The sequence below is a fragment of the Elephas maximus genome, chromosome 4, assembly GCF_024166365.1.
Source record: "Elephas maximus indicus isolate mEleMax1 chromosome 4, mEleMax1 primary haplotype, whole genome shotgun sequence".
Taxonomy (NCBI): Eukaryota; Metazoa; Chordata; class Mammalia; order Proboscidea; family Elephantidae; genus Elephas; species Elephas maximus.
Genome location: NC_064822.1, coordinates 24,541,174 through 24,561,532, shown reverse-complemented (window position 1 = coordinate 24,561,532; position 20,359 = coordinate 24,541,174). Strand labels below are relative to the sequence as shown.

The 20,359-nt window shown below is 41.4% G+C and overlaps 1 protein-coding gene across 7 annotated transcripts in view; it reads left to right on the top strand.

The window, feature by feature from the left end:
• The window catches only part of SVIL (supervillin), a 199,435-nt gene that overhangs the window by 58,788 nt on the left and 120,288 nt on the right, over positions 1-20,359 (top strand). For 2 of the 7 annotated variants that reach the window (XM_049881716.1, XM_049881715.1), the window contains exons 1-3: positions 8,162-9,310; positions 11,024-11,081; positions 18,009-18,100. In XM_049881716.1, coding sequence (XP_049737673.1) covers positions 9,250-9,310; positions 11,024-11,081; positions 18,009-18,100 — 211 coding nt within the window. In that variant the 5' untranslated portion in view covers positions 8,162-9,249. Of the gene's footprint in view, positions 1-8,159; positions 9,311-11,023; positions 11,082-18,008; positions 18,101-20,359 lie in introns of those variants that run through there. The other 5 variants (XM_049881717.1, XM_049881718.1, XM_049881720.1 and 2 more) reach the window with 4 other exon arrangements.

Sequence of the window (20,359 nt, the reverse complement as noted above, 5' to 3'; positions counted from 1 at the left end):
CCTTCTAACTCAGAACCGAAGCCACTCCTGAAGTTCACCTTTCAACCAAAGTTTAGGCAGGCCTACAAAACAAACAACACTTGTGAGGAATCTGCTTCTTAGATCAATCAAGTACAGGAGATTAAATGGGCAACACCTACCCAGGAACAAGGACTAGAAGGCAGAAGGAGCCAGGAAAACTGGACGTCTGGACACAGAGAACCTGGGGTGGAAAGGGAAAAAGGAAGAGTGCTGACACAATGCAGATTGCAGCCAATGCCGTGAAACAATTTGGGTGTAAATTTTTGAATGAGAAACCATTTGCTCTGTAGACTTTCACCTAAATCACAATAAAAAAAGAAGTTCAATATGTTTAAAATTTTTTTGATTTTTATAAGCCGTTGTATTTCACTGTCCAGAGTTCTAGTACAGAGCTTGAAATGGTAAGAGGCACACAAACCATGATTATGAAATTACTAGGGCAGTACATGTATTTTTCTGTAAACCAGAATAGTCTTCAGAAGCAAGTTTGGCAAGACTTCGACTCACCTGCTTTGGACACATCCCCAAGAAACAACCAATCACTAGAAAAAGACATCATGGTTGGTAAAGTAGAAATGAAAAAAAAAAAAAAAACCATTGCTATTGAGTCGATTCTGACTCATAATGTCATAGGGTCATAGGGTCAGCAAAAATGAGGGGAACCCTCAGTGAAATGGATTGCCATAATAACCACAACAATGGACTCAAACATCCAGAGATCATGAAGATTGCACAGGACCAGGCAACAATTCATCCTTTTGTATATAAGGCCTCCGTGAGTAGAAACAGACTCGATGGCAACTAACGACAAAAACATGTGTGCTCCTAAGAAAAGTATTTTCTCACGACCTAAAAGACAGTGTAGCATGATATATTTCACATCGGTGAAGAGATTTTGAAATTCCTTTTTCCACGTGGGCTTCAGCAATGGCTCTCATTTTCTTATATATGGGATCTGATCTCTTCATTCTGGGAAGTTCTCCGTTGTCTTCCTCACAGCTTAATGGTCTGTTCAGACCCCATCTCACATTCCTTCTGAATGTGATGCAGCATTTAAACTCACGCCCCCTTTAAACATGATCCTCATTCGCCTTTCATGCCTATGGCACCTCTTGCTCCTGGCAGTCCCGTCTTCTCCTCTCCATTCATCAATTGTCATTACATCCTTCACAACTAAGCTCCTCCAGCACCTACTCTAAGAAGCCTTCCTTCATAAAACTCACACCATTTGATTATTTTTCTGTCCTCCTGGACTTAATATCATGAATGGCTCATATTATTTGGTTTTCGGGCTGTAGAGCATATTGTGATCATCTGTGGTGGAGGGGCCTTCATTTTAACAAGCACCCCATGTGACTCTGAAGTATACCAAAGTTTGGTATCACTTGCCTTACCAGTAAGTATAAACATATTTTTAGTCATTTCAGCAAGCAGAGTGTCCTCTGTTTCTTTGTCATCACCTTCCTGTGTCACTCAGGCTGTGAGAACAGGATCAGCTTCCCTAGGGCATATTGCAGGGGTGAGGAAAGAGAATTACCCTCTTCTGACGCAGAAAAGGTTGGCAAGAACTTGTCACATCCCTTGTTCCCCACCAATCAGCCAATGTCCTGGGGACCTGCTGTGATAGGTTGGTTAGGTCTTGGGGTCCATGCTGTAACCTTGTGAAAAACTTTTGGAGACCTCAGAAATGGCAGGTGGTTAAGCTTTTCTTGGATTATCATACTGATTGTTGTTGAGGTTGCCATTGTTGTTGTTTTTACTAAGATACTTTGAAAAGACCAAACCAAAAACCAAACCGGTTGCCACTGAGTCAACTCAGACCTGTGGCGACCACATATGTGCAGAGTACAATTACTCCATAGGGTTTTCAAGGCTGCAACCTTTTGGAAGCAGATTGCCAGGCCTTTCTTCTGAGGAGCCTCAGGTGGGTTACGACCACCAACCTTTCTGTTAGTAATGGAGTGCTTAACCGTTTGCACCACCCAGGGTGGTGGTGCACCAACCCATTGCCGTTGAGCCGATTCCGACTCATGGCGACCCTATAGGACAGAGTAGAACTGCCCCATAGAGTTTGCAAGGAGTGCCTGGTGGATTCGAACTGCTGACCTTTTGGTTAGCAGCCATAGCTCTTAACCACTGCACCACCAGGGTTTCCTCATAGACCAAGGAGGCCCAGAAATACTTTTCATTGCAAGCTCTTTCCTTCAAATCACTCAAGTATAACTCTTGAACAGTTATGATCTATCAGGTATCAGCATTTTATATACTTACTTGTCTGCCATCTGGATTTTTAGACTCATAAAAAATTCTTACATCTGATGATTCAGTGTTTCCTTGCTTTGGGTTCGTGTGAAAACCATCAAATAGTGAGTCTGGAATTATTGGAGTTGGCAGAAGGCTTCTCCGACCTCCCTGGGTAATACTAATAGTGCCAGACTCCTCCCTCCCCCTTGCTCAGGGTTTCCTCCCCCATGAAAGGAGAGCCTCGGACCAGGTGTTCTCCACGGCCTCTCCAGCTGTGAGATGCAGCGTTCTGCAGCTTCACATTTTACTTAGTAAAAACCTAAGCTTATATTTATCCGTCAAATCATTGTTAAAGAAACTTTGTCCCTTGGTGCTTTGACTAGGCTGAAAGCATTCTGGGTGTCTCCCCAGGCCTTGCAGAAGGGAAGGACCCCTGGCAGGGCAGCCTGGATCATAGGTCCAGGGACCCTCATCAGGATGCTCGTCTCAGATGGTTGTGCATCTTTCCACAGCTTTGTGCTTAACTGTCGATGCACATTTGAAACTTGAAATGGATCTTGCCTTCATCTTTTCTCTCGCTCAGAGAAACAGTTGACCGTACTCTCTTTCTTTAAGATATCTGGATCCCTCCCCTGCCCCCACCAGAATCATTAGTTATAGATCAAAATAGGCCAGAACTTAAAATGATTAGAGATAAGATAATTTTCACTGTAAATGTTAACATTACTCAGTTGAATATTTGCTTTAAAGACATTAATAAGTCTTTCAGGGAGTTGCAATGCAGGCTTTTCTTTAAAAAAGAATTCTGAAATATAGTGAGACTGGCATGATGCTTTCAACACATCTGATAAAGAAATAGCTGTGAGTTGTAATGTTTCTGATGGTCGAAAGTGCTTTGCCTTTTCATCTCTACCTACTTGGCCTGTTTTAAATTACCTTATGTAGTGATCCAATGCAAAATTTGACTTGCAGACTTGTCCAAAATATTACCACTAACCAAAATTCACAGAACGTTTCCCAGTCCACACAGGAGGAGAATTACGCTGAAATAAGCAATCTGGAGTGTCTGAATAACCAGTACGTGATAAAAGGGAAATGAAAGGATTAAATGGGCTTCCCAGTGGTGGGATTACCTCATGTCGTGCAGTTTTGCCCCAGATTAAGGATCTGCGTACATAAATAAAATCCATCCAAGAAAATGAGAATACCATTTATGGCTGTTTCTTGCATATAAAATACTCCTTTCCTAGGCTATAAAAATATATCCGTCACTTCGGAATTTCACTCTGGCAATCTGTAGTTGATTTCATTAAAGTCATTTCTGTGGTAATTTTTTTTTTTTTTTTTTGGTTTTAGAAATGTATCAGTAACTCACAGACTGGATGCTTTCAAACTGTTGCTGGTCATAATTTCACTCTGCCATGTATTGCCCATTTCAACGTCAGCTCATTTCCGGTAGACTGGGAGTGCTTCACCGGCTGCTCAGCTCTAACAGGGGCACAGGGTGACGTTACCCACGCCTCTGCAGAGTGTGTGCTACACCTGTATCTCCTTTCAATATGCAGCTCAGTGTGTGGCTTAAGTAATGTGCTCCTTTTTCCAGAGCGCTTCCATGTCCATCCTCTCATTTAGTCCTGACCTCACCTTCATAGCGACCTCTTTGGTGATGTTTGTGCTGACCAGTGAATGGTTGTTTTGCTGGCACACACCGGTACCAAGGGCCTTTAAATATACATTTTAACTAGTCCATCTAGGCTTCAGTATTTATTCTCCATCACTCTGTATCTCAGTTTCCTCGTCTGCAAATAGGAATGGTTATAGGCTCCCTCTCAGGCTTTTGAGAGGGTCAGATGAGCTTAATGCCCTCAGTGGAGCCCCTGGGTGGTGCACTCAGTTAATGCACTTGGCTGCTAATGGAAAGGATGGTGGTTCAAATCTACTCATGAGTGCCTCGGAAGAAAGGCCTGGTGATCTACTTCTGAAAAATCAGTCATTGAGAGCCCTGTGGAGTACGGCTGTACTCTGGCACATAAGAGGTCGCCTTGAGTTGGAGTCAACTCGAGGGCAACTGGAAATGAGTTTAGAGCATTTGGTATCATGCTGCCACCTGGTGAACACTGGGACAGGTAGGCGGGGCTTATCTGTATTCTTTACGTCTTTACACCAGGTGTGATAGACAATGGCTAGTTGCCAATTGGGGTACTCAGCTTTTTGCCTTTTCATTTGCTTCACTTCCATTTTCTTTACCATGCTGACTGCTAAAATAGAGCTGCCACATGTGTTGCAGGGGCAGATGAAGTGTTGTCAGACAGAACAACTGACAGGATATCACTACTCCATACAGCCTCCATGTCATCTGGAGCCACAGCTGTGAACTGAGCTTAATACCATGATCCTTTGTGATCTAATGCCTTGTCTTTTGACCGTGACAGTTGAGGTAATCATTCTCACCTGGACTCCCACCAACATTGTCCACATTTGGACTACAGGACTCATCTTCCCTGTTTTTACTCAGCAAATCCTTAATATCTTCTTCCTGCTTCTCCCTGCACACAAATATATATGTTCCACATCATCACGTCACATTTTAGGAACAATAAGACTACTTTAGTAGGAGTATCAAGGTGAGGAAAGAGTGGTGACAATTTTCCTTGATGCCACCTAGTTAGGAAATAGAGTTGGCTACTCATCTAAGAATGAGGAAGAATAGAAGTGGTTTCATTGCTGGTCTCTTGATTAGTTGAATGAATCCATCAATATTTGTAGCTTACTTGCTCTGATCAATGCACTGTGCAAGGCAGTCTGCAGAATACACACAGGGAGTGTGTTTTAGGTCTTGCCCTTCGAGTTTTTATAATCCTTTAGCTACGAAACCAAACCAAAACCAAACCTGTTGCCTGCCATCAAGTCAATTCCAACTCCTAGAGACCCTATCATACAGAGTAGAGCTCCCCCGTAGGATTTCCAAGGCTGTGATCTTTGCAGAAGCTGATTCCACGTTTTTCTCCCCATGAAGCAGCTTGTGGGTTCGAACCACCGACCTTTCAGCCAGCAGCCAAGAGTTTAACCACTGCACCACCAGGGCTCCTTAGCTAGGAGACAGTGGAGATTTTTTGTCGGGAAAAGTTTGATTGTTAATAAAGAAATATTGAGAGGGAAGAAAATGTATAAAAGCGTTTTAACAGGTGAGTTCAGTGTTGTTAGCAAGGTGAGGTGGTCCAGGCTCTTCCATGCATTATGGCCCACCTGGTGCTGAGTTTGAGAAAGACTGTATTTGATATTATCAGGGACATCAGTGGTTGTCTGGGTCAACGTCTTGATTTATAGCCAAGAAGATGCACATGTGTGGAAGCAGCAGGCAGGTTGACATTGTGCTACAGCTCTGCGGATGCAAATCCATTCACAGCAGTGTTTCTCTTAGTATGTGTCCCCAAGCCTAAGCCTTGAGAATTTTAAGAGGTCCAATTGCCTTCATCTTCATTTGTACTTAATTGTTTTGGTAACTGTAGAACTAATTCATGTATGTTGTGGAAACTTAGAGAATAGAGATGGCAAACGTGAACAGAGTTACCTCTGAGCTGTGAACAGATTAATATTTTGGCCCATTTACTCTTTCTGACTAGGGGTGTCTGTGTATCTAATATAACATGAAAAAAATCCAAATCACTAATTGAATTCAAAACCTGCTTTTATTGTGTAATTTCTTTATGCATCCCACTATTATATCCCCTTATTTAGATTAGTTCCAGATTTATACATTTATAAATAAAACTGTGATAAACATTTTTGTACTCCCTCATAGTAATTTCCTTGGGTACATTTCTAGAAGTAGAGCCATTGAGCCATTGTTTCACACAGTCTACAATGTTGCATAGTAATATCCATGTCCTGTCCTTCTCCAGTGAGGTGGGAGCCTTGGGAACGGAAGGAAGAACCTTAGAGTATCAGTTGCTTTCTTGTATCCACCTCCCAGTTGGCACACTGACTTCTGTCCTTGCCTTAAATCTTTGGATAGGTCTTAGCTACTCATGCCTGGGATAATTAGACCCAGAAATCATATTAAAAAAAACAAACCAAACCCAGTGCTGTTGAGTCGATTCCGCCTTATAGCGACCCTATAGAACAGAGTAGAACTCTATAGGACAGAGTAGAACTGCCCCAAAGAGTTTCCAAAGAGTGCCTGGAGGATTCGAACTGCCGACCCTTTGGTTAGCAGCTGTAGCACTTAACCACTATGCCACCAGCGTTGCCAGAAATCATATAAGGTTTGGGAAAAGCATCCAGTAGCTAGCCTAAGCACCCCTCTCAGTGTCAGAGCGTACCCAATAGTTAGGCCTTTACCAATTAGGCCAGTGTAGGCTATAGGGCTGTCTCCCAACAACCTCCTTTTCTCCCTTTTTGTTCCCATTTAGCCATGATCCTACAATAAAATTGCTACTACAGTTATCCATGATACATTGTTTTTTGCTGAGTTTTTTTTTTTTTTTTTTTACTGCCCTATTTGCCATCTTTTCTTCCCTTCTTATAAGAGTTCAACTAATCAGCCATATAGTTGTTGTTGTTAGGTGCCATCGAGTCGATTCTGACCCATGGTGACCCTGTGTACCACAGAATGAAACGCTGCCCGGTCCTGTGCCATGCTCACAATCATTGTTATGCTTGAGCCCATTGTTGCAGCCACTGTGTCAAACCATCTCTTTGAGGGTCTTCCTCTTTCCCGCTGCCCCTGTGCTTTACCAAGCATGATGTCCTTCTCCAGGGACTGATCCCCCCTGAAACATGTCCAAACTATGTACAACATAGCCTTGCCATCCTCGCTTCTAGGGAACATTCTGGTTGTACTTGTTCCAAGACAGATTTATTTGTTCTTTTGACAGTCCACGGTATATTCAATATCCTTCACCAACACCACAATTCAAAGGTGTCAATTCTTCTTCGGTCTTCCTTATTCGTTGTCCAGCTTTCGCATGCATCTGAAAAAAAAAATTCGATTGAAAATATCATGGCTTGGGTCAGGTGCACCTTAGTCTTCAGGGTGACATCTTTGCTTTTCAACACTTTGAAGAGGTCCTTTGCAGCAGATTTGCCCAGTGCAATGCGTCTTTTGATTTCTTGACTGCTGCTTCCATGGGTCTTGATCGTGGACCCAAGTAAAATGAAATCCTTGACAACTTCAGTCTTTTCTCCGTTTATCATGATGTTGGTTATTGGTCCACTTGTGAAGATTTTTGTTTTCTTTATGTTGAGGTGTAATCCATACTGAAGGCTGTGGTCTTTGATCTTCGTTAGTAAGTGCTTCAAGTCCTCTTCACTTTCAGCAAGCAAGGTTGTATCATCTGCATAATGCAGGTTGTTAATGAGTCTTCTTCCAATCCTGATGCCCTGTTCTTCTTCATATAGTCCCCCTTCTTGGATTATTTGCTCAGCATACAGATTGAATAGGTATGGTGAAAGGATACAGCCCCAACGCACTCCTTTCCTGACTTTAAACCATGCAGTATCCCCTTGCCCGAACCTGCCTCTTGATCTATATAAAGGTTCCGCACGAGCACAATTTAGTGTTCTGGAATTCCCGTTCTTCGCAATGTTACCCATAATTTGTTATGATCCACACAGTCAAATGCCTTTGCATAGTCAATAAAACACAGGTAAACATCCTTCTGGTATTCTCTGCTTTCAACCAGGGTCCATCTGATATCAGCAATGATATCCCTGGTTCCAGCCATATAGAAAAATAGCCAAATGCTACCACTGACCCTCATAGTAACCCGTGTTGGCCTACTGTATGTTTATTACCTTAATTAATTTAGCATATAATTCTCCATTTTCAGTCTAAGTTTGTATTTTGGAAATCAATTTAAGTCGATCTGGTATGAAAAAAAAAGGTATGAAAGCATAATCTAAAACTAATAACGTCACTTAAGAATGCAATCTCTAGCTTTTAGAAAAGTTCATTCCATGATTTCATATTGTCATTCAGCAAACATTTACTGAGGGCCTGCTGTGCACCAGGCATAGTGTTCAGTACTAAACATACAAAGATGACCAAACCGTGGTCTCTGTCTCTGGGTGGGGTAGAGGGCGAATCACAATCTTGAACCCACCTCCACAAGAACAGATGGTTCTATCAGTAACAACTTGTCTACCCATAAGCAAGTAATTTCTTTAGCTCTCTGTTCCCCTTATCTTGTAAATGAGACGATTTCTGTGGGTTCTTTAATGTCCCTTTTACCTATAAAACTGTCAGTCTGTAATGATGGCAAATTTTTCTTGGCAATGCAGTATCGCTGCGTGGGCCCACCAGGTACACGTTGCCGTTAAAAGCTAACAGGGCACTGTCTAGTATATAATGCTTCACAGCTTCTGTCTCAAGTTAAAGCGTTTGAATTTCTAGTGATAGCTGCCTTTTCTTTTCCCACAATTTCGCTCATATGTTGTTCATAAATCTTAACTCTTAATTATGGGTTTTGGCTCCCTGTTAGGTAAAATACTTCACTTAACGATATTAGCCAAAGCCAGGCGTGGAGCAGCCTGGAAACAGTTAGTTGGCTTCTCCTCTCCCCCATATCTCCAGAGTCTTTGTTTGTGTTTGTTTGCCTGTTTATTTTTAGGGAAAGGAGGAGTTGTGTTTGACTCCCCCGAGGATGGTTACTTAGCATTGTCTACTTAGCTGGAACATAAGCTGTGATTTATCTGTGGCTTTGAGGTAGTAATATTATAAAGGTCCAGTTGCTGGAGCCCTGTCCGTTCCGGCATCCATAGGCCTAATTTCTGCTTGTAATCTGATTACGGGTCTGAGCTGTTGCAGCCTGCAGTCTTCTGCTGTGCGCTGAGTGTGTTCTCAAGGACACCAGAGCCTGATAGCTCAGCCCTGCCTGCACTGAAAAATCTCAGCCCAGCTTTGCTTAGACAGGCCTGAGGCCGTGGCTGGTTGAGGATCAGCTGTAGAGCTGGGTCTGCTACTGAACCTTTCTGTGTGCAGCCATGTTCAGAAGCCCAGGGATTTCCAGTTATTTGGGAGCTTTCAAGTTCTCTGAGAAACAAGGTAAGGCCAGAGAGATACAAGATGCACTTGTATATTTATTTTAGAACATAATGAATCCTTGGCTCCTACTCTTTACCTTGTATTTTTCTCTGTCCCTATAGTTATATTGTTTTCTCAAAGGACACTTCAAATAGCTAATTGGTTTTATAAAGTACCTTTGTCTTTCGGGTGTTGAAAATGTGAGTTTCTTTTTTTTTTTTTTTTCTGTTTTAAGTTAAAGATATTGCTAAACCACTCAAGCTTTTATGTAGGAAAAATGGCAAGTTAAGTTGGAATGCCCAAACTTTGGATCAAGTTCTGGCTATGTTGCTCTCTAGCTACAATGTTTTTCTAAAGCAGATGCTGTGTATCCTAAATTATTTCCAGTAGGCAGTGGTGAGTGTTCTGTCTTTTTATTAAATCTTCATGGGAGACAGTTTGGAAGAAAATACTGTCGTTTTAGTGCCTTCCTTTTGAGCACAAAGGAAAATGTATCCTTTCAATTTAACTACTGAAGTGGTATCGCATATTCAGTTCCCTGATTGAACAAAAATGAAATGCTGAGGCTATTTTGGATATCCAATTTGAAATTCAGCCCATGGTAGAGCAAAAGTGTTTTTGAGCACAAATGCACCATTGGGAAGTGAGTTGAACAGTTCAGACCTTAAATTCGCAATTTTATTCTACAACAGTTGATAGCTTTTGGAACTACAAGTCCCCTTTTCTAAAATATATAATGAGATAGTTGTATAATTAGGAGAAAAGCCTAGATGTTTAGTTGACATTCCACCTTTCATTTCTATTGCATTTCTGTAGTAGCTAGAGTTTCCAAATTCCATAATTAAGGATGTGAGTCGATGGGTAATGAAGTGTCAGCATCTGACGTATTGTGTACCTCTTTTTTCCTCAGACTTCTGCCCTCAAATATTAAACAGTGAAAGGGACTTCCTTAAGGGAGGAAGTTTCTGTAAGTGGTCTGCTTGTGGTTTTCCTGGTGGACCAGGGGTTTTGTGCCAAGAGCCATAAAACAGATGACTTACCATTAGACTGGTTATGAATTTTGCCTGTGCCTGGTTTTGATTAACCCCTTCACTCAGGATGTATGTTTTCCCTGTATGGAATTGTTACCAACTGACCTTACATAATATATGTCTTGTCTTCAGAAACAAACAACTAAGTGGCTAATTTGATGTGGTGGTGTCCTTTAGATGTTAATGAAAACAATAGAAGGCGCCGCTAAGCATGACCTGTTCTCCACACCCCTCTCCCCCACCTTTATTCTTTAAAATACCTCAGAGCTCTCAGGCGGTGATTATTTTCAACATTTCTGTTTACCTTGACCAAAATTATTTCATCTTTTGCTGCATTTTTTTTTCTGAGCCCATAGCTAGATGATCCAGTGTTTAGTCACTTTGAATCATCCTTGTTACTATAACCAATGTAGATGATAGCATTGAACTATGTCAGAGTATGGAGTCTGTTGGCTACTTTTCAGGAGGAAAGAAACGAAAAGAAAACTTGACTATGCAGAATTTTGATGTGAAATTTGATTCTTAGAAGGGGTCGTTTTTGTATGCATATTTCTTGCCTGCTTAGCAGTTTCCGTTATCTTAAATTTTATGTCAAAAGGAATTTTGAAAAATTGTTTTTTCCCATTGGAGCTTTTATTTACTTTTGTATTTATTTTCCTTACTGTGTAACTATTTCAATGTCACGTTATTTCTCTTCCCTTAGATTTCAACAACAAAAACTTAAGCTTCATTGGATTCCCACCTCAAAGAAAAGCTCCAAGGTAAAGTGGCCTTTGCTCAAGGAATCTTAAGTTTTGAAGATTTGTAATAGCTTTTCAGATTAGCCTCTTAAATTCCTAATTCCTGAGTTTAAATGTTTGGCAATGTCTTTTCTCCCCAGAGTTTGATTTATTAAAATACATAAAGCAAGCGGGCTCGATAGTACCCTCTGCCAGAAGAGTTTCCTTTTGTCTTTAAGGATGTTTATGGGAACTATTTAGAGGACAGGATGTTGGTGTCTCTTATAATTACTAACTTGTGAAGGGCTGTTATCTTTTCTCCCTCACACCTGCCTCTAAGCAAGGGCTGTCATTTTGGAACCTGCCCATCAAGTAAGGGCGCTTTTGATTTTTTTGTAGAGAAGGTTTTGCCTTGTTTTTTCTTTCTTCTTTCCTTCCATCCTTCCTCCCTCCTTTCGTGTCTTCTTTCCTTCTGTCCATCCTTCAGTCCATCCTTCAGTCCATCCATCCATCCATCCATCCATCCATCCATCCATCCATCCATCCATCCATCCATCCATCCATCCATCCATCCATCCATCCATCCATCCATCCATCCATCCATCCATCCATCCATCCATCCATCCATCCACCCACCCATCCAGGCATCCACCCACCCACCCACCCATCCATCCATCCACCCACCCACCCACCCATCCACGCATCCACCCACCCACCCAGCCACCCATCCACGCATCCACCCATCTGTCCCTGTGAGTTTTTGATACCTGGTCTTAGCATCTCTTTCATAACCCTTCTGCACTTTCAGTTCCCTTTAGCTGCAGGATATTGTGGGTGTTTTTGATGTACCTAATATGCTCAAATTTTGTGGTTCAATTGCTGTTAAGACAATGTAAAAATTAAAACCGGTGCCAAACAAGAGAGCTGTATCTCAGGAACTTCTTATTAGATCACTAACCCTAAGAGAGTTTGAGATTTTCAAGTAAAGCCACGAAGTCATAACCCCTACTCACTCAGGCCTGGTTCTCAACCTTGAACTTCATTATGTCAGAGGGCCCTAAGCCCTAATCATTTGCTCAGATGCCGTTGTTCCAAATGTATTATGATGTTGCTTCTTTACTAAATAAGGGTTTGCATTTCAATGGAATTAGCATAAACAGTTGTCTAACCACGGTCCTCATGAGGCTAAGCCTGGCTCTGCATTTGCCAGTGGCTGAGTTGATCTTGTGAGCACAGTGGATAGGCTGAAGACTTGATGTACTTCATCTGCTGTTGGTACAGGTTAATTAGAGCAATAATGACCCAGGGTCATCTGTGAGGTGGTCTTATTTGACTCATGAAATCTTACTTTTCTAGTGCTTGATACAGCTCCCAAATTTCTCATATTTGCCATACATTTAATAGAATCCAAGGCTCATTTCCTAATATGTCCCCAGCAGGTTGATTTAACTGTAATAGAGCTAATGAGTGACTTAAGAGAGAGGAAGAAATACAAAGGGAGACAGGAAAAAGGCATCGTTTATTCAATGACAGGAGAAAAGCATGAAATAGGGAGGTCAGAAGCTTCGGTGGAGAGAGACTCAGAGGGACACAGCTATTCTGAAATCATGGGTTTTTTATATAAAATCAGTTGCCATTGAGCCACTTCCAATTCATGGTAAGCCCCGTGTATCAGAGTAGAACTACACTCTATAGGGTGTTCAGTGGCTGATTTATTGGAAGTAGATCACCAGACCATTCTTCCAGGGTGCCTCTGGATAGACTCAAACTTCTGACCTTTCGGTTAGCAGCCATAGTCCACTTGTCATGGTGTACTGAGTGTAAAGTGGACTAGAGATACTAGAATCTGCATTCCTAAGAGAAATGTGGTCAAGCAGATACCAACTAAAAGAGGTGAAAATGTCAGGTAATGAGTTTTCTTCTTCTACATCTTGTAACTTAAACTTCAAGACTGACCAGATTATAGGGAGACTTACCCAGAGTGGGTATAATAGTAGCACATCCACAGTTTTTAAGAGACAGGAGGTAGTAACAGAAGAAAATTTTTGCTCACACTTTAATCAAATTTCTCCTTGTTGCTACTGCTGAGCATTTAAGTAGGTTAATGGAACACTAGAAGAAAAAAAAAATTATGGAGGCAGGTCTCAATCTCTTCCTAAGTTATTGTAAGGGAAGCAGAGGTATGAAAAAACTAGTCACAAAGAGTGACTGTTGTTTCAGAAGAGATGAGAACAGTTGGATTAAAAAAAAAAAAAAGATAAAGGGTTCTTCTTAATATTAGAAAGCTTTAAAATTATAATTAGAAAAATTAAGTCTGTAATTCTTACTTTAGTTATATATGGAGAGGTGGTTTCATACTGCAATACAGGCTCAGAACTTCGGGGTTAGCTGTAGTAATGCACCAAAGTCTGCCGAAGTTGTCCCTGCAGAGGTGGGGCTACCTGCTGACCCGTTGTCACCAAGGAAGTGACGTATCAGGAGGAAGAGCAGCATCCAGCACCCGAGAGCTCAGTGCTTTGGAGATGCGAACAGCGTCAGTTACCAACGGGCTCTACTGGCCCTGCTGCTCTGATTCTTCTGACTCAGAAGCTCGAGAAAGAGGGGGACAGAAAGGCTCATTTGGATATTTGTTATGTGTTTCATTGACCATTAGACAAGGAGTTGCTCATTCGTGAACGGCCCAGAATTCTTTACTAGTACGTCTTGCTTGTATTCTCACTGCTGGATAGCCCCCACCTGTGGATAAAAAGCCCAGGCAAGAAACATGATTTTTTTAAACCTCATTTCTCATGTTGACTGGAAGGATCTTGCATTAGTCACAGCTTTTGTAACACTTGGGAATCAGAGCCACACCTTCTATACCAACCTCCTAGTCCTTCTTTTCTGCACTTACTGCTTCCTCATAACCTTTTATGTTATGTTTGGAGAGTTATTGATAATTTAGTGTGAATTTTGCAACCTGAGCAAAGGCAGTGGGGAGATACGCACTCCCAGTACTGTACTATTCTAAGATGAGAAAAAGGAAGAAAGCACGAATGTGTCTAACTGATATTATCGAATGTATGACCTTCAAACCAAACCGAACCCATGCTGTCGAATCGATTCTGACCCATAGCGACCCTACAGGAAGAGTAGAACTGCCCCACAAAGTTTCCAAGGAGCATCTGGTAGATTTGAACTGCTGACCTTTTGGTTAGCAGCCATAGCTCTTAACCACTATGCCATCAGGGTTGCCAGGGCGCCTTAGGCCCTTCTAATTATTCTCAGTCTTTGTAATGATATTTGCTTCTGGCTATCATACAGATAGGAAATGCTGGTGGCGTAGTGGTTAAGAGCTATGGCTGCTAAGCAAAACGTCAGCAGTTCGAATCCACTAGGCACTCCCTGGAAACTCTGTGGGGCAGTTCTACTCTGTCCTATAGGGTTGTTATGATTCAGAATCGATTCGACGACGGTGGGTTATCATACAGATAAGGAGCCCTGTTGGTGCAGCTGTTAAAAGCTTGGCTGGTAACCAAAAAGTTGATGGTTGGAACGCACCCAGCGGCTCCTCGGGAGAAAGACCTCGCGATCTGCTTCCGTAAAGATTACAGCTCAGAAAACTCTACAAGGCGGTTCTCCTCTGTCACGTGAGGTTGCTCTGAGTCGAAACAATAACAACATAAAAATAGTGTATAACATATATAACGTATACAATACTTTAAGGTGAATTTTAGTACACATTGAAGCATTTTGTAGTAGTAATTTATTTGTGCATTCCTTCAATACATATTCATTGAATATCAGGCACTGTGTTAGACATTGGGAATACAGTAGTGAACCAAACAGACGTGGCCCCCACGCATATAAATCTCTGGTCAGAGAGACAAATTAAAAAAAAAAAAAATTCAAAAAGCACATACAATGACATTTGTTATATGTGCTGCAAATAGGAAAAGAACAGATAGCCTAAGAGAAAATTGCAGAAATACAGTATATAGATTAGAGTGCTGGCTAAAATAGGCCATGGGTCAGAGGCATCTTACCTGAGGAAGTGATGATTAAACTGAGGCCCAGACTAGGAACAAGACTTACCCACGATGAGGGGGGCTGGAAAGGAGTGAATTCAGGTAGAAGGAACAGCATTTATAGTAAGCCATGTTTAAAACGATGAGAAAATTTCCTAGTAGAGTTTGATTTTACACTGATTTCCAACCAACCATGAAAAGGCAATGCTTTATACTGGTGTTGACAATATTTTTACCTTCTTTTAAGAAAGTAATTTCATATGGAGCTAGGCGGTGTTGGAACGATAACTTGTAAACCCCACTTTGGGAAAGTTCAGCAGAGTGTCTAAGGCGAAGCCTCTTTGTCTTAGTGGTTTGTAAAGTGGTTTATAAACACTGATTATTCAGGAAGTAGCATACGATCAAGAACTGATGGTACTGAAGAAGTCCAAGCTGCAGTGAAGGCATTGGCGAAAAGCAAGCCTTCAGGAATTGACGGAAAACCAATTAAGATATTTCAACAAATGGATATACACTGGAAGCGCCCACTCGTCTATGCCAAGAAATTTGGAAAACAGCTACCTGACTAAACTACTGGAAGAGATTCATATTTGTCCCCATTCCAAAGAAAGATGATCCAATGGAATGCAGAAATTACTGAACGATATCGTTAATATCACATGCAAGCAAAATTTTGCTGAAGATCAGTCCAAAGTGGCTGCAGCGGTATATCGACAGGGAGCTGCCAGAAATTCAGACCGGATTCAGAAGAGGGCGTGGAACCAGGGATATCATTGCTGATGTCAGATAGATCTTGGCTGAAAGCAGAGAATACCAGAAGGATGTTTACCTGTGTTTTATTGACTATGCAAAGGCCTTTGACTGTGTGGATCATAACAAATTATGGACAACACTGTGAAGAATGGGAATTCCGGAACACATAATTGTGCTCATGCAGAACCTGGACATAGACCAAGAGGCAGTCGTTTGAACAGAACAAGGGGATGCTGGGTAGTTTAAAATTGGAAAAGGTGTGCATAAGAGTTGTATCCTTTCACCATATTTATTAAATCTGTATGCTGACGAAATAATCTGAAAATCTGGACTATATGAAGAAGAATGAGTCATCAGGATTGGAGGAAGACTCATTAACAACCTGTGTTATACCGATACACAGTCTTGCTTGCTGAAAGTGAAGAAGACTTGAAGCATTTACTGATAAAGATCAAAGACTACAGCCTTCCCATGGATTACACCTCAACATAAAGAAAACAAAAATCCTCACAACTAGACCATTAACTAACATCATGATAAATGGAGAGAATACTGAAGTTGTCAAGGATTTCGTTTTACTTGGACTCACAATCAACACCCATGGAAGCAGCAGTCAAGAAATCAGATGACCTATTGCATTGGGCAAATCTGCTGTAAAAGACCTCTCTGAAGTGTTAAAAAGCAAAGAAGTCACTTTGAGGACTAAGCTATGCCTGACCCAAGCCATGGTATTTTCAATTACATCATATGCATGTGACAGCTGGACAATGAGTAAGGAAGACCGAAGAAGAATTGATGCATTTGAATTATGGTGTTGGTAAAGAACATTGAATATGCTATGGACTCCCGGAAGAATGAGCAAACCTGACTTGGATGAAGTACAGCCAGAATGCCCCTTAGAAGTAAGGATGGCAAGACTTCCATCTCATGTACTTTGGACAGGCTGTCAGGAGGGACCAGTTCCTGGAGAAGAATATCACGCTTGGTAAAGTAGAGCATCAGCAAGAAAAGAAGACCCTCAACTAGATGAATTGACACAGTAGCTGCAACAGAGGCTCGAACCTAGCAACCATTGTGAGGATGATGCAGGACTGGGCAGCGTTTCATTCTGCTATACATGGGGTTGATATAAGTCAGAACTGACTTACTTGACAGCACCTAATAATAACATCTTAATCATCTTCACAAAAACGCTGTGAGGTAGGAACTCTTCAATGGTTTGCCAGTAAAAGGTGTGCCAGTATTGGGATAAGCTTAGTATAAGGAACAAGTAAATATTAAGTGTTCAGTTCCTTTACTATTCTCCCCTTTCGTTTCCTGTTTTTTTCCAAGTCACTTTCTCATGAACCTTTCAGGAATGTTCACCGTGCTCTAATTTATTGGTTGTTTGAAGGCATTTGTTACTTTAATATAATTTTAACACTGGAGGGAAAACCTATAGATCACTTAGGCAAGTTGCTGAATTTCCTGATGAAGAAATTGTGTCACAGGGAGGTCAGGTGGTGAATCTGAGTTGCCACAGTTATTGGTGGGCCTACAGTGGATTGTTGGTCTGAACCAAGAGTAGGGCTCCCACTTGTGCATTTTCACCACCCTACGCCAGGCCCACTGCTGATCCTGATTTAATTATTTAATTATACAAATAATATCAAAACAGGAAAAGAAATAGAAATAATTTTTTTAATTGCCAATTACCTCCCCCAGATAAAACATTTTACTTGTGATTTGCATGACTATATTTAGCCGTATGTAACTGTAGACTTGGTGATCTGCTTCCGTAAAGGTTACAGCCAAGAAAACGCTGTGGGGCAGTTCTCTGTCACATGGGGTTGCTCTGGGTTGGAACTGACATGACAGCTCCCAACAACAAAAACAACCATAGAACCAGAGTCCCTGGGTGGTGCAAATGGTTAACATGCCCAGCTGCTAAGCAAAAGTTTGGAGGTTCGAGTCCACCCAGAGGCACCTTGGAAGAAAGGCCTGGCATTTTCCTTTGGAAAAATCAGCCATTGAAAACCCTATGGAGCATAGTTTTACTCTGACACTCACAGGGTTGTTATGAGTAGGATTGGACTCAATGCCTACTGATTTTTGTTTTTGTTTTTTTGACCATAAAAATGGATAAATTTTTATGTTCTGTATTTTTCACTTACTACTGTATATCTTGTTAAATTGACTTTAAAATTTTTATTAATTTAATAAATTTTAGCTTTCAGAAAGAATTTTCATTCGAAGATAAAGAACAATTTACTAACGGCAAAAGAGGAATCGATGCTAAGTTTTTAGCTGCACTTCCTAAAGGTAAGACTTTTTAAAATTGTTAACCAGTGTCCAGGGCATATAAGTATTGTGTGATCTGAATTTCTTTCAGGAAAACTCTAATTAAATCCAGCTTGTACTGCCTTTATGTCCTTCCCCACCTCATCCAAGAGTTAGTCTCAATTAAATTACTGCTTACCTTGCATTTTTTAATTTTCCTCTTTCTGCTTACTCTTTCCCTTCAGTTCTAGACATCGTCCAGTAGTCACTGGAGGCTTGGTGGGAAGGGTGAGAGGGAACCTAGAATCAATTTATCTCATTCCACCTTCCTACCCTTAAACTTCTCCAAGAAGCAGATAGTGCCGCTCAAAGCTCTTGCTTCCTCACATCTGCCCACTCCCACACACCCTGTGGTCTGCTGTCCATGTCACTTGATGCTTCTCGAGTTTATGCCATTTACACTTAATATCTTGTAGCCCCCGACTAGGCTACGAACCTCAGTGCAGACTATATCTTAACTATCTTTGCTAAGTAAAAAAAAAAAAAAAAACCCAGTTGCTATGAAGTGATTCCAACTTACAGCAAGCTCATATGTGCAGGGTAGAACTGTGCTCCATAGGGTTTTCAGTCAGAGATTTTTCAGAAGTAGATCACCAGGCCTCTCTTCCGTTGCACCTCTGAGTGGACTCAAGCCTCCAACCCTTTGATTAGTAGCCTACAGCATTGATCATTTGCACTACCCAGGTACTCCTCTTCCCCAGGTTCGTTTTTGTTGTTAGTTGCCATAAAGTTGATTTGTACAGGTGGGCACCCATAAATGTTTAGAAAATTAGTATTTTCACTGGTAAAGAAGTACGTGCATTAAAATATTTGCATTTTCTCTAACCCAGCTACCCCTGGTTTTGCCAGTGACCTGATGACTTCATGAAAATTACCTGATCTTTGTTTTCACCAAGTGTAACGTGAGCACAAGAAATAATCATTGAGTACCAGTTCAAAAAAAAGTCTTCATCTTGAATGAGCTTTGTAACCCTTACTTTAGAAGAAACAGGTTTGGTAGGAGATCGGATTTTTTTTCTACTTGGGAAAAAAAAAAAAGAAAGATACCAAGTCCAAAAGAAATGAGACCAGAAAACATGCTCTTTTAACAGAAACTCAGTCCAGTTTGAAAGGCCTGCTGGCAAACTGGAGCATATCCTGACTGGTGAGAGGATGATCTGCCTGGGCCTAGTCTGATGGAGCATCACGCAATCTTCAAATACTTAGAAGACTGTCAACTAAAATGTAGGCTTGTCTGTATTGCCCGAGGCCAAAGACAATTACAAAGGGTACATGAGACTTCATATGAGAAAGAAAATTGCCACAATTCATGGTACCTAGAAATGAAATGGCCCACACCATGATCTGCTAAGCTCACCTCATTAAGTATCGAAGGAGAGGTCATGTGTCCCTATACTCAAGGTCTAAAGTGCCATAGAGGGGTTCCTACCTTGATGGGACCAGGTGTGAAATGGAAGAGCCCCTCCAATTTTTAAGACTCCTTCGTAAAAGTCAGAGAATCTCAATTTAGTTGGAGCCACAGTGTTTACAATCTATATCAAAACAAAGCATGACTTTAACAGTAGCTTAGAAAAGCTGACCAAAAAGCAAAGTTCTATATAGCAAAAGTTGTTTCCACCAGCTTGAGGAGTCCCTTGTCTCCTTTTTCCACCCAGGTTTCTCTTTTGATGAACAATACTATAAATTACTAGAATCAAAAAAATTAAAAACACTATGAGGTGCTAGTCCTTTTAACCACCACCCATCTGTCAGTTTGTCATACTGTGGTTGCTTGTGTGTTGCTATGACACTGGAAGCTGGACTGCCAGTGACCCTGCTGGTGTTTGAAATATAGGCCACCACAGTATGACAGACCAACAGATGGGTGACGGTCCACTAGTTTAGTAATTACATATTTGATAAGCTATATGACAATCAGAGCGGACTCTAAAGTTTCATTTCAAGCACCACCTATGACGATGGATACTAACTGCCAGGCATTAGGCTTGAAATGACTTTGAATTGGAGTCTAGGCTTGATCAAAAGAGTGCAGCAATGGCCTAGTGATGTCTGTCACTGGCTCAACCTAGGGCACTGGTGCCTAGGGGACAGCTTTCCTGTTTGACACCTTTGTACTGGGACCAGTGATTCTCAGTCCAGAATGGCACTGTCCCTGTGGGGCTTTGGAAACGTGTGGGGGCATTTTTGCATCGCAGTAACTGGGGTGTGTTGCCATTTGGTGGGAGAGCCAGGCGTACACAA